General features: G+C 37.2%; 1 protein-coding gene and 1 long non-coding RNA gene across 2 annotated transcripts; one reads left to right on the plus strand and one right to left on the minus strand.

Moving 5' to 3' along the window:
- The first annotated feature begins 1,916 nt into the window (after positions 1 to 1,916).
- LOC122144836 lies at positions 1,917 to 4,005 on the plus strand. The gene is made up of 2 exons (XR_006159851.1): positions 1,917 to 2,811; positions 3,552 to 4,005. It is a non-coding gene; the product is annotated as an uncharacterized LOC122144836 (long non-coding RNA).
- Positions 4,006 to 10,411: 6,406 nt separating this feature from the next.
- On the minus strand, positions 10,412 to 12,528 carry LOC109075674 (protein shisa-5-like). The gene is made up of 4 exons (XM_042756031.1): positions 12,423 to 12,528; positions 11,804 to 11,926; positions 10,651 to 10,845; positions 10,412 to 10,553 (listed from the first exon to the last, which is right to left on the minus strand). The coding sequence occupies exons 1-4, from the start codon at positions 12,526 to 12,528 to the stop codon at positions 10,459 to 10,461; spliced, it is 519 nt and encodes a 172-aa protein (XP_042611965.1). The 3' UTR covers positions 10,412 to 10,458.
- Positions 12,529 to 15,015: the final 2,487 nt, after the last annotated feature.

A 15,015-nucleotide genomic window follows, 5' to 3' on the forward strand; every position in this document is an offset into this window, starting at 1 on the left:
CACATGAGCCATTACTTCGTGTGTTGACACCCCCAACAAAGAAAAAGTTTTATTCAATTCAGATACACTCAATTAAATACACTTAATTAAATTCACTTAATTAAATTGTTAAATTTGGTGGTGTTCTCTTTACTCTTAATTCGTTTAACTTAATTAGCCGTCTGATAGTTACAACAATTATACAGAGTTAAATTTAGTCGCAAGGTGGAATTCTGCCAGTGTCAAGACTGCCGAGTCCATCCCAGAGGCTATATCAAAACAGAATCGACATACAGATCTGACCAGCACGCTGCAGTAACCCCTGACAGCGCGTGTCTCAAAAACTGTTGCGCTTCAGTAAGCCCTGAAAGCGCCCGCAATACACCTCCGGTAAACCCCGCACAGTGTACTTGCTACGCAGAATTATCCACACTGTCGGTAAACCCCTTCAGTGAACAACACATTTAATGCCGCAAATCGCCGTTCTCAAACACAGAGCGCGCGCTCATTCCTCACACACGGTTAAACCACCGTACCGCCCCAAATTCGTTCTCTTGCTGCAGTCAAAGAAAAATGAACGAAATGGGTCAGCAGATATAGCTCTTAGACTCGGCAGGTTTGCACAACAGAAGCCCATAAAGAGAAAGATGAGCAACTCACCTCTCTTTATCTTTCCTTGCGATGCATCAAATATACTTCAAGGATCGATTTATATCCCAGCGGTGCCTCCATTAACTGATGCAAAATTTAATCCAATTCAGACGGTCAAGGTGTAATAATATGCAAATTTATTAAAAAGAATATAGAGAACAGAAACCACAAATCATAACTTGGAAATAAAGTTCTGGATAATAGTAACAACCTTCAAATATAGAAAATGTAAATCCAATGTTAGTACATTTTTAATAAAAATCCATTTATTATGGATTGAACCCAACCAGTATTAATCAAAACATTAATACAATTGTAATTAAAACATAAACAATTATTCTGTTCAAATCAAAAGTACCAAAATATTAAATATTCAAATATTAAAATATCAAAGTATCAGAGTATCAAAGTATCTGAATTTCAAGGTATCTGAATTTGAATAAAAACCTGTAAGAGTTCTAAGTCTGAGTCTAAGAGTTGTCTAGTGAAGCCAAAGAAAAGGGAAGTGAGCTGAAAAGATAGAGAGACCAGAGTCTCAGAAAGTCAAAACCCTATTCTATTTTGCAGAGTCTATCTTATATACTGTTGTTCTAGACATAAGTCATCATCTGGCTATCACTAATAACACCTAACCTTTAAAAATAGTCTATTCAATGTCTCGATTTGGGACTTCTTCCTCTTTTAGATTCAAAGTATCATACTGATAATTCTAAGAAATATTGATACAAAAGAACAATACATGCAGTTCAACTTCATATGCAAAAACAGACTCAGCTGACTACGCAGTTAGAAATACTGTGAAATTACATATGAAATATATCATAAAGTTTACCAAAAACATTTTTGAATATAAAAATGAAACCTGTTAATATATATCCTTACCATGAAATATAAATTTTTTACTTTTCAAATGAAACTTATCATTATGAATAGAACACATTTTGAGTATGTGACTTCTCAGAATCTCTCAACAACACTTGTGTTTAATTTAAATACGTGGACTTCTTCTCAGAATCTCTATCACCATGTGGATTTCTTAGAATCTCCACACACCACCCCCATGTCGTTCCAAACTCGTAAAAGCTCTGTTCATCTTCGGAACACAATTTAAGATATTTTGGATGAAAACCGGGAGGCCTGTGACTGTCCCATAGACTGCCAAATAAATAACAGTGTCAAGGTCCAGAAAAGGTCTGAAAGTCGTCGTCAGAATACTCCATCTGCCATCAGACGTGTAATCTGGGTTATATGAAGTGACGGGAACACTTTTTGTAAGCAAAGAAAACAAGAATAATAACTTTATTCGATAATTCCTTTGTCAACAGTCTCCTCTGTGTCTCTCCATATTACCACATCCTTGTAGAGCGGGTGACATAGAAGAGCATATGCAGCATACGGTGATATAGAGAGACACAGAGGAGACTGTTGAAATTTCTTGTTGGTGTAACCCATGTGAAACATAGGGCTACTAAAACCATATATGTTGTTTAGAGGTGTAGTTCTATATTTTCCCACCAGAGAGCGCAATACACTAGAGCGTCATAAACAGACTGTATCAGGATTGGTAGAGAGTCGAATGGATTATGTGTGCATTGTGGGATTTGTGAAACTGTAGAGCATGTACTGTTGCATTATAGAGCATATAACAACGAACGACAAATGCTAGAAGCTAAAGTAATAGAAGAAGGTGGAAGCATGATGCTAGTAGATATATTAAGTAAGCTAAAAAGGAATAAGAATATTAGATTTGCTTTGTTGAAATATCTTAAAGATACAGGAAATTATATAAGAATATAATGATGTTTATTTATTTATTTATGACTATTAGTGTTATTATTTAGTATGATATACATATATGATACATATACATGCATCGATGCTCCACACTCCAGTTCAGATGGTGGTGGTAATGCACTAATAAGCTAGTCTGCCAACCGCCAATAAACAGAAAGAAGAAGAAGAATTGGTAGAGAGTGCTACGCGCAGTTTTCATGTTTTGGTAGATCTCTTCCTGAAACCGCGTGTAAGCTGTGAACAATTGCTGGTGTGTAACGCAACATAATAGTGTGAAGCTTTGATTATATACACGTATCTACACTGATAAGCCCCTTCATTAGTAGAGCACCAACTGTGAGCACGTGAGGAGCAGCCTCAGTCGGGTTGTTGTTGTTTGAAACTCCGGTGAGTTTAAACATTTATTTTGCTAGCCTGTTGTTAACCACAGTGAGCAGAAAAACCACTGTAAAGTTCAGATACTTAACATAAAAAAACCAATTGGGGTTATAAGACTGTTGTCTAATGTTTCAGTGTACTTTGGTGCATATTGTATCATTGTATTTATGCTCTCAAAAGATCGCTAGCTAATCGCTAACCGTTAATCATTAATGGCTAAGTGCCAAGCTAATAGTTTGCATTGTATTAAGGAGGATTTATAGCTTGGTTGAAACTAAAGTGCCATACATTCATTTTTGTTGGTATTAAAACATTTAGTTAATGGAGTTAGATACTAATGGCACACTAATGATTTATAGCCAACTACAGTGTTTGATTTGGTTTATTATAATGTTAAATGTGTTAGCACTGATAATTGAATTCAATTCATGTTGAAAAGCGTTAATATTAAGATGTGTTACCTTAAAAGCAGCTAAGGAAAAAGGATGTTACATATAAATGTGATGATAAATAATTAATTTGTCAATGTTAAGTGCAAATTGTGATATAGAGTTCATGACATGTATTTAGTGCTAAAATACCAGTTGCCATTACATGTGGTAATTCATTTTACAGTAAGCAAGGTATGTCTCTAGCCATTGGTCATACACTGTAAGATGCACTAAATGACAGAAATAAGTTAATGAGATCTCATGTTGGAAATGGAGAAATAGAACAGAATAACTTACTACTTTACACTGCTTGTGTAGGTTGGTTTTTTTGTTATTTTGATCACAACGAGAGAAATAGACGAATCAAAGATGGCGAGCCCAGCCCAGAGTGATGGTGGATGGTCGTGAGAACGGTGTGGCCAGCCGTGGGACCAGCCACCGAGGACGTCGGACTAGTTTCGTTCAGACAGGATACAGATAAGAATACACTTACGCTATTAACTCTACCCGGGTAGTAGTAACTGGACTTTTATACACACACACACACACACACACACAAAAGGACCAGGAACTGAACTCTGAACTCAATTTCATACTCCTCAACTTAAAGGAGCATTGAGCTGAAGTGTCAGCTCACAGGGACATTTTCTTTTCCTTTTATTATTGAAAGAGCTCTATTTTTGTTTTATTTTATTTTCATTCTTGGTACATTATAGTACTGTGTTCATTGTTGTGTCCCCTAATGTAATAAAACTGTCAACTGTTCAACTCATTACTAACTCTTTTGTGAGTCACTCAAGGCAGACCACACCCCGGACCTAGATAGATGTTAGTTGCCCTGTTCTGGTATTGGTTAGCATTAGGGGGCGCTACATTTAAATTTAATTTATACTCCTTAATATCAAGTTTGTACGAACTCTATGTCACTGACCTTTGGGTGGTCTTCACACAGTGTGCATCCTGTCTGATGAATGCTCTGCCCTCAAATATGACTGAACACCTGAGAGCTCATGTGATTTTTGATGACATGATACAACAGCTTTGTCTAACCCATAGTTTCACTGGCGTTCATGTATTTATGGGGGAGCTACAAACACTAGACCTTAGGTGTCCCACTTTAGGACAATTCACCCTATATGACAAATGGAAAGCTTTAAAAACATCTAGAACATACATTAGTAAAATAAATCCTGAAACGTGACATCCATGCTGTATTAGTAGTTAAGAATCACTTTAAGAAAAGTCCGTAAAATAGGGCATAATATAGCTTTTGTGTTAATGTGAAGAAAAATTTTGTATTGGTTTTGTAGAACCGATTAAACCACATTTTTTCTTGCTGTTGTAACTCAAACAATCCTGGTTAGTGGCTTTAGTGCACTTTAGTTTGATTGGCATGAAATTAATCGATAGACACATTAACAATTTAACAAATTTCCAATGCAAAATATTTGTAGCCTACCAATCTAGGATCCAAAATAACTAGACAATAGATATATCTTTGGTTAAAATAAGGAGAAAGAAACGGTGTCTCTTTGAGGAGGATATTTGCTTTTGGACAGATAATGGAGAAGAAATGCAATAATAGGTTATAAATGGAGATCAAATCTGTATCAGCCATTGACTTGAGCCTAAGATTCATCTGTGATTGTATTTGACATGTTCACTACACAAAACCTTTGACCAAGGGTTTGTTTGAGCTGCGCCCTCTACTGCACAGATGCAAATTTCCTTCAGCCAGACGTTTTCATTTCACTTGTGATGTGAAAGGGCTTTTACATTTGCCAAAAAAAATAGAACTTTTTAGATTTAAAAACAAGAAACAAGAAAGCCCAGCCCAGTTGGAAAAAAAAGTTATGAAAAAGTAATGTAACACCTTACTTTCCATAAAAAGTAACCAAGTAATGCAGTTACTTTTTAGGGAGTAATGCAATATTTTAATGCCTTACTTTTAAAAGTAACTTTCCACAACACACTGACTCGGTTCACATACTGTTTTTGGCCTGCTATAAAGTAGGGAAGTATGCAATTTGAATGCAGCCAATCAGATTCAGATCTGCCTCCATCCAACCAATGGATGAACCCAATTCTGATTATACTCTTCACCCAGATGTGCATCACAATATGGATATGCATAAGATCTGTCACTAATTCAGTTTAACCTGACTTCTTTGCCTTAATTCTTGAAGTCATTTGCCTTTTATATGCGTCTTTTTGAAACCCCAATAGCCAAATGAGCATTTCATTGTCCAATGTTCATGCCTTAATTTTAACATTTCTGTAGTGTTGCATACTTTTCATGGGCATTTCCTAATTTTGGACTTTTCAGTGTCAGTTAAATCTCTTTTTTTCCCCATTTTGCTTGTAGACTAAAACAGGATCATGAATGAATCAATCTTTCGATCTGATTCTTTTCAGTGAACCTCTCCACTCATCTGAGATGTGAAAGTAGATGAGAGCAGGTGGCTATAATGAGGGAAGGGGTGAGAAGTTCAGTCAAGACAGTCAGTGCTCACTTTTCACAGTGAATCAGGAAATTCGGAAATTGCAGCATTCACGCTCATGTGTTTTGTTACTAATAATTTGCAGGTTACTTAAATTCTGTACAAGACACTGGTTATTTAATTTTTCTGACTGATGTTTGGAGAAGTCTGGCATGCATCATCCGAGAGAAGTCATTTTCACCAGAAGGTCCCAGTATGACATTTTTATTAAATATAACAAGAAAAAAAAAAATGTATTTATGGATGAATTCTTCACAATAAGACTGGGTATATTTTCATTTTATGCTGACATTAATTCTGTTTGAGGACAAGGAATAACATTATAACAGAGTTGAAATATGTCATTTAAATGTGAATGTGCAAGCCGTTTTTGAAATTTCAGGATTTCTCCATTCTAGTAGATACGAGTTGGTTTTGGATGCCTGAAACAACTGCCCAAAGGTGTTGCAAATATGCCCACCTAGTGAACAGAGAACACAGAGACCAGAAACACCGACAGGGATCGTAACACTTACTTGAACACTTGGGCCAAATACTGGAAATATATCATGTAAGTAGAAAAGTGCTCAAGAGCAAAGACAGCAAGTGTGGGTTTTGAGATGGGCCTTTTGATGGCACTGAAGTAAAACAACTAACCCTGGTAGGTCAGTAAGGTCACATGACAGTGACATCATGATGATTGTAGCATGTCTGTATTACATTTATAATACACATTCATTGATAGAACCTAACCTAACAGTCAATGAATGCCAAACTTTTCAATGGTTGTGAAGTAATTTCTTATTTAAAAGTACCTCCACAGAGAGTGTGTGATTTCAGATGAAGTGCTTCTCTATCAAGTATGGCTGAGTAGAGAAGTTATGGGGCGAGGCGATGTGCGTAGCCCCGGCCTGAACAGGCATGCTTGGGTACATCTGACAGAAGAGGCACAAATTTAAAATGTTATTTCATGACAAAATATATAAAAGACTTTAGAAAGGTATCAATTAACATACAATTAAAATCTAACATTAAAAAGGATGTTACTTTACAGTTTTAAGTAGGGAAAAATGCTCTGGTTACTTATGTAACCCTGGCTCCTTGAGATAAGGCAATGATCATTGCTTTAACCTGCTATGGGAAACTCCTGTTTACACTGATGCTGAAGCCTGATTTGATCACATTTGTGTAGCTGCACGAACCAATGGCGCTTCAGTCCTCCAAAAGGGGTGGAGCCGACAAGTCAGCTCTGAGCGCCATTTCTGGAGTGTTTCGTAAGGAGGGCCCTGTAAGGCCTGAAGACTATAGATTAAGTCCCAAGTCAGTTCAGTGTGAGGGCGAGGTGGATTTAACTCCGAAGCTCCCCTCAGAAATTTAACAACCAGGTAATTTCTGCCAATTGAATAATCAGCCACAAGAGAATGTTTCACCGCAATGACCACATAGACTTTGAGTGTGGACGGTGTGCACCCCTTGTTCAACAGCTCTTGTAGAAAGAATAGCTGTAGAACATGTCACAAGAGGATGGGTTCTCATTCCGTGCTGCACACCAGCATTTAAGGGCATATAGAAGGAGCTCTAGCTGCAAAATGGCACTAGTTACACTCACGGAAAGCTGCAAAGACTTTGCCAAACATGAAGGCTTCACAGCTCTGGCCAGGGATGCCAAATCATGCCCTTTGCTTGTGAGAGGAGGTCCTTCCTCTATGGTATTGGCCAGGGGGCTGCTGAAAGCATCTGAGCCGCCATCTTCTTTGGGAACAAGAAAGTAGCGGCAGTAAAAAAGGCAGACTCGCTGCTCACTAGAGGAACCGTTTCTAGGGCTCCTTTTGCAAGCACTGTTTGCACTTCAGACTGTGAGAATTGTTGTCATATACAGAAATTTGAATAATACCTCTGAAGCGAGCCTTTGAGCAAACTGGAGCAAGTAATCTAATTCCACAGTGCTGGAGTGCTTAGGCAGGAAGTGACCTGTGACAACTTCTGAGCAGCAGTGAAGCACTTTGCAAATCTGCCAGGCAGATGGCTTGGCATACCCTTTTTCTTCAGTGCTGTCAACAGAGGTGAGGGCGGCAGAATTAGAAAAGTGAACAAGCACCAACTAGGGGTGTGCCATGCTTCAGTGAGTTCATCATTAACTTCTGGGAAAAATGGCACCGGTCTAAAAATATCCACCTAATAAGATCAAACCGCTCATTAGATGAGGAGCGCTGATCCTCACTTGTAACACACCGGCGGATCAAAGTGCTACGCGACATTCATGCTCTCGCAGTGAGAGCAGTCTTCCTCAATGAGTGCAGCCTCAGTGTGGGCGTGGCCCAGGCGCATCCAAATCTGAAACTGTCAATGAAAAAGAATCATCAGTTACGCATTCTCCTCCAATCCACCTAAAAAGATTAAACCACTCGTTAGATGAGGGGCACTGATCCTCACGTGTAAACACATCAGCAGAACAAAGTGCTGCGTGAGAGCGAGAGCAGTCTGTCTCAGTGAGCGCAGAGTCAGCGTGGGCATGGCCCAGGCAAGTGGCACACTTGAATCGGAAGCTGTCAGCGATATGAACTCATCTGTATCAGCATTATCCTCCGATCCGCCTAAAAAGATCACACCTCTCATTGTAGACGAGGGACGCTGATCCTCTCATGTAAAACACACCGGCAGATCAAAGTGCTGCAGGGAGAGTGAGCATGCAGGACCTGTGCTGGTGTTAGATGATTAGTAACAATACAAACATTAGAGATTGTTTCTTTTCTATTTCACCAGTAGGGGGCCCCATATACATTCAAGTGCTGCAAGTTCACCAAACATACCATAAAAGACCGTCCAAACCAGGCATGAGCGCACACAGACATCAAAGGAGGCTTGAGTACCTGCCTTTATTCTTGGGGAGGTTTTTTTTAAAATAAATGAATATGTTTATATATTTGTGTGTGTTTCTGTTTGCGCACAACTTTCCCTGTCAAACAAATAAAAAAATCGAAATATCAGGTCGGATTTATTAACTGTCAAGATCCGATGCCTTTCTCAGCATCTCTGCAGCACAGCAGTGTAGCACACATTGATAGGCAGGTCACAGACAGACAGACAGAGAGCCACAGAAGTCAAGCCCCCCTCCCTTTCCAGTTGTGTTGGTCTTGCTGTGGAGGTGAGTGGTGATGAATTTACAGCTAATTATCCAAAAGACAAAAATAGTTAATTTGTCTTGCTAACATCAATGACTCATGAGAGAGCTACCATGTAAGTTAGCTAAAGTTAGCTAAGGCAATAGGAAGTCTAGTAGTTTACACCAGTGCACATTTTTTTCACTGCATGATTCAGTTTATTAAAATGCATTTAGAATGATCAGAAAATTCAAGATATGGGGGCAGAAATGTATATATTTATTTCATTTCATATAGTTAATCAGTATCACGCAATTGTAATATTGATTTTACACTGCAGTTCAATAAACAAGAATTTAATATAAGACACTTACGTTGTTGACACAATATTGACTGTTCTTGCTCTGTTTCGCCAACAAATATAATTCCAATTTGTGTCTCTGATCAACATGATGGTGTTTCCTTCCTTCCTGAATCAACCCATAAAAGGTAAAAATCCATTTAAACTTATTGGAAAAGATTCATTTCTATCACTGCTGTGAACTGACCACCACACAGAATATACAGAATATCAAAAACTTTAGGAGTCAGCTGTCCACGGTAGTCCTTAAGATACCAGCACAATAACACACTCAGCAAAATATTATCTAATTATCTTTATCAATAAAATCCCAGAAAATATTGAGATATATGTTTTGTCAATATAGCACACCCCTAATATATTTAACACCCCTTTTTAGCTCCCCTTTTTTCTCTTCTTTTTAAAAAAACAGTAAAATATATTTTTCACATCTTTCACACATAGAAAACATATAAAACACCAATTAAACCTATTCAAAATGTATACCCATTAAACAAATAGGCTGCATCTCAAAAAAGCAAAGTCACCTGAAACAGTAAAATACAATCTGAAAAAGCACTGCAAATATCGGCGGTTTCCTAATGCTTTAACAAAGGTTGCTTTAACAAAATTAACCCTTTTTCCTACCTTGAAAACTTGTTGACACTTTCTTTAAATAGAATCACACTTCCTGCCATTTGAAATGTAGGAAAAAAACAAAACATTTATATGTGGTCTACATACTGAAACTTAATATGAAAACTCAATAACAGAATTACATAAGCTGTAACTAAAGAATATTAACTAACAAAAATAATAAAAAAATGGCAAGATATATTTTAGATTTTAGTCTTTTTAGTATATTCAGTTTTATATTGTTTATCAGTGTATACTAGAATAATTAATACTGAAGGCAGAAAACACTAATAAAAACTAAAATGGCATTTTAAAAAAAGGTGTAGAAACTATTTTCACTCATGGCTTGTAGAAAGATTGAAATTGTATTTTCATGTAAAACTTTCTATAATAATCTTTGTTTTATTTACAATTCCAAAATGCATTTTTCAAGTGTGTCACAAAGTGAAAACTAAACTGAAAGAAGTTAAAATAATAAAAAACATAATAACTAAAATTAAAAACGGTAATAACCCTGACCTTAGCACATCTTAGGAACATTCTTACTGCCTTGCGAAAGCTCGTCAACCTCCACAATCCAGCAATGACTGATTTGACAGACGGTTGCGGTTTAGTAATTGGGTTTTGGTGGCTGCAAGTAGGGGGCTGTAGGTCGGCTGATTCGACGTCTATGAAAGCTTAGCCGGCTGGGCAGGTGGCTGCATGGGATACATGGCCTGACCTCCGTCATATGCGCCCTGAATAGTGGGATATCCAGGACTCGCTGGAAACAGTAAAAGACACTAGTTACTTTAACAAAAAAAGACTACTAAAAAGACTAATACAATCTACTAATACTATCTAGTACTAGGTGTTCTTACTGGTCACATGATACGGGGGTGGGGGTCCTGATGCATATGACTGTCCCTGATATGGTCCTGTCTGCATAGGATGACCCCCGTAACCTGGTTGAGTCGGCATTGGTTGGTATTGTGGATACTGGACTCCCTGCATTACAGGCTGCTGCTGAATGCATTGTGTATTCATGACTGTAGTTACATGTGTTTGTACCACAGCTGTGAAAAAAAAAAAAAAACAAGACAGAAAAATTATAAAAAAAACCAATTAAATACCCCTGAATTATTTATAAACCCCATTAATGGAATAGTTCACCCAAAAATAAACATTTGCTGAACATTTACTCATCATGTAGAATGTAGATGAGTTTGTTTCTTCATCAGAACAGATTTGGAGAAATTTAGCATTACATCACCAGTGGATCCTCTGCAGTGAATGGGTGCCGTCAGAATGAGAGTCCAAACAGCTGATAAAAACATCACAACAATCCACAAGCAGTCCACAGCACTCCAACAAATAAATTTACATTTACTCAATTCAAATCATCAAATCAAAAAAAGTCTTGTGAAGCCAAAAGCCGCATGTTTCCAAGAAACAAATCTATCGAGATATTTTTTACTTTAAACCATCGCTTCCGGACAAAATAATCCATAACAGCACTTTCTCTTGTGTCCAAAGTCTCACATCAAAATCCACCAACATATTTGTTTAAAACAGTTTTGACTATTTTCACTTGTAAACAGTGATTGATCTGGGCATATTTCTCTCCTGATTCAGACAAGACCCTTTTATTTTTTATTTTTTTTTTTACTGGAGATAGCAATATTATGGATAGAGGACTTGCATTTTGGCTAAAAATGACAATTTAATGTTATAAAGCGTCTTAATGATTGATTTGTTTCTTAAACACATTTTTAGCCTCACAAGACATGAGCAAAACATAAAACAAAACATTTCCCCTTGTGGATTATTGTGATGTTTTTATCAGCTGTTTGGACTCTCTTTCTGACGGCACCCATTCACTGCAGAGAATCCATTGGTGAGCAAATGATAAAATAATACATTTCTCTGAATCTTTTCTGATGAAGAAACAAACTCCTCTACACCTTGAATAGCCTGAGGAGGAGTACATTTTCAGTTTTTGGTGAAGTGTTTCTTTAAGACTAAAACACTTACGTCTGGGTTTTCTGCACATTCGATAGATACAGCAGCAGGGGCAGCAGCAGCAGCAGCAGATGAACAAGATGATGAGGACCACAAACCCCCGCAACTGATAAGCCAATGGCAATACCAATGTTTCTGTTGTTGGACAGATAAAAACATGAAGCAGCAAGCATTAAAAAAGCATCTTCTAGTATATCAAATCTATAATCTAATCTATAAATCTTATTTATATATTAAAATTTTATTAATTAACATTTCATTTGTTGAAACATTTCAAATATTTTATTAATTTAATGAAACCACATTGGTTACTTCACTGCTTAGTTTGCTTTGTGGTTGGATTATTAAAAAATACAAATCAGGATTCAAACCAGGGCCCTGACTGCAAATATGGCCACTAAAAAATGGAAAACATTTGTTTGTGTAAAATATTTGTTACAACATTTTTTAACTTCTTTTGTCATGCCCTGTCTTGCCTGGGCCACCACGTTAACCCCCTCAAAAATCTTTAAAGCAACACCTTAGTGTGTTTGTTCTTCAAGTAACAAAGTGGCTGTTAAAAGCGTAACATGCACCAATCAGTCAGTGGGATGCATTTTATAAACTGCATTTCAGTGAAAAAGACCACAACCTCTGTAGGAAATGGATTGTGTGGCAAGAAAAGGGAAAGACAGAACCTCAACTGATACAACGCCGGAAACATTAGATAAGTAAATTTCTAGATTAAAAACAGACATTAACACTAATATACACAACACATTTAAGTGTAAATCTCTGGATTGTCCAGTTCACAGAATTATCAGTAGATCACAGCTATGGATGATGAGGGAAATTAAAGCGTTAACTGACCCAAAAAAAAATATGGTTATATATTTTGTTTTTTTTTTTTTTTGTGTGTCATTTTTGAAGATTCAAACAATTTTGGTTTGGAATTACGAGAGGGTGGATAAAAAGTAACTTTTGGGTCTCACTGACAATTATATTAAGAAAGAAAAGGCTTAAAAATCCTTACATAGTGCACATATCTTGCTCATGCTTGGATAACCTCAAAGATTCAAAGTAGCAGCAGTATCTGATATCGCAGCTTCCACAGCAGTGTGTCCCAAGCCCACAGTCAATCGAAGGCTTGTACTCGTTATTGCTGGTGTAGTAGCCCTGACAGTCATCACCAAAACCTAAAAGAACAGTAGAAACAGTAGAATTCAAGAGAACGGACTTTATAACGTGAACATCTTTTAAAAAGTACAGATAAATCAAGTGCTGTATAAATGATTTTTGTACTTGGCGTCATCGGTAAACCGCCTTAAAGCATGTTTAAAGTGTTTCTTTGATTTTTGTAATAAACTTACCAACTGTTACCGTGAATGAATAAACCCGCAGACAGGAGCAGGAGAAACCGCTGAGGTGGACGCCATCGCGCTGCTCTTCCTCTTCAACTACCTTCTCTTGAAGCACACAGTGTTACCAGATCAGCTCAGGGGCGTCTAAAGAACAATCAACGTCACGCGAACACTGGGGAGAAAGGAAAGCGAAAGAAAGAAGAAGAAAAGAAAAAAAAACAACAACTGTTAAAGTAAAACTTAAATTTGTAAATCTAAACATTAACCGATACAATCAGGGTTTGTTCGTGATTTGCTCATAAAATATATCACAAATATTTTAAAAAACTTTTTATATTATATTATTTTTTATGAAATGGATTTAGGTAGTCTTAATTTGGAGCTAAGTTTATACAAGGTTACAACAACAAAAGGGGGTTTTCTTAGCAGTGCCACAGAAGAAACCATTTTTGGGTTCCCCAAAGAACCTTTTAGTGAATATTTAGAGAAACACCTTCCTCCGCTATAAAGAAGCTTTTATGTGATGTAAAGGTTCTATGTATCTTATAAGTACTTTGTGGACCCATTAATTCCAGTGAAGAAACCTTTATCTTTAAGAGTAGCTTCCAAAATATACAATAAAAATAGTCTTAAGATGGTGCAAGATTGTTTTCTCACATGGAGAGCTGTTCAGTTTAAGATTTCTGCTATTTATTCACCGTAAGTCTGAAGTTGGCCAGTGACTGATTAAATTTTTTTTTTTTTTTTGATAGAATAATGTTCAAAAAACTACAATAAATTTGTACAAAGGATTGTTTTCACATGTAGAAAAAGAGCAAAACAAACAAACAGTGGGTCATGACTGGAGGAAGATGCCATTTATTGACCATTAAACAAAAGGCCATACAACAAAAGGTGTCAAAACACTGAGAGCAAATCTGGTTAAAATGAAGAGAAACAAACAAACAGTGGGTCATGACTGGAGGGAAAATTAGTTCACAAAGAACTTTAGGTTGTGTTTCTCAACACAATCTTTTCAGAGTCTGTAGAAGAAGTGTGGGAATGCAAAACCCTTTTCAGTTGATAACAGGCCATTTTTGTGTGTGTGTGTGTGTGTGTGTGGTGGGTGGGTGGGGGTTTTAACTGGATTCTGGTGAATCCACGTAATCAGGGTGTGTGGCAGTAGAGTAGCCCCCCGTGAGGTGTGGTCTGTGAGAAGCGCTGGTTGTAGAGCGTACATGATCTGATCTTCATCATATATGCAGCCTGACTGAAGGGAGCAGGAAACTGACCTGCTGGAAAACAAAAACCAGTTGTTCAGTAATTAAAAATAGAATTTGATTTCCCCCTTCAATCAACCAGCACTTCTCACAGACCACACCTCACCTCTACCGCCATACAACCCTGATTACGTGGATTCACCAGAGTCCAGTTAAAACCCCACCCCCACCACACACCACACCACACACACACACACACACACACACACACAAAAATGGCCCGTTATCAACACTGGATTGTGGAGGGTTTTGCATTCCCATGCTTTTTCTACAGACTCTGAAAAGATTTTGTTGAGAACAAAAAGTATTGTTGTTATAATTTAGCTTATACTTGTTTTGTGAACTTTTTTTTTACTCCAGTCATGACCCACTGTTTGTTTGTTTCTCTTCATTTTAATCAGATTTGCTCTCAGTGTTGTGACACCTTTTGTTGTTTGGCCTTTTGTTTAATGGTCATATTTGGGTGAAATATCTCTTTATGTATAATAAGTACAAGTATGGCAATTTTGTTGTGACATGAACTTCTTGTCACAGACTTAAAACAATAAAAGTTCAGTAACATTTGGTCTTGTAGAATGTGCTAGGCTTTATTCTTTGTGAAACAGGTAGATGTTTGCAGATCTTA

The sequence above is a fragment of the Cyprinus carpio genome, unplaced genomic scaffold (assembly GCF_018340385.1).
Source record: "Cyprinus carpio isolate SPL01 unplaced genomic scaffold, ASM1834038v1 S000006773, whole genome shotgun sequence".
Taxonomy (NCBI): Eukaryota; Metazoa; Chordata; class Actinopteri; order Cypriniformes; family Cyprinidae; genus Cyprinus; species Cyprinus carpio.

Bases quoted from the DNA above. Each gene is read 5' to 3' on its own strand.
- LOC109075674 (XM_042756031.1), bottom strand. From the start codon at position 12,528: ATGTCTGTTTTTAATCTAGAAATTTACTTATCTAATGTTTCCGGCGTT. The intron at 11,927-12,422 runs GTTGTGGTCTTT...GTCCAACAACAG, and splicing joins ACAATCCATTTCCTACAGAG to AAACATTGGTATTGCCATTG. The intron at 10,554-10,650 runs GTAAGAACACCT...TACTGTTTCCAG, and splicing joins ACCCCCGTATCATGTGACCA to CGAGTCCTGGATATCCCACT.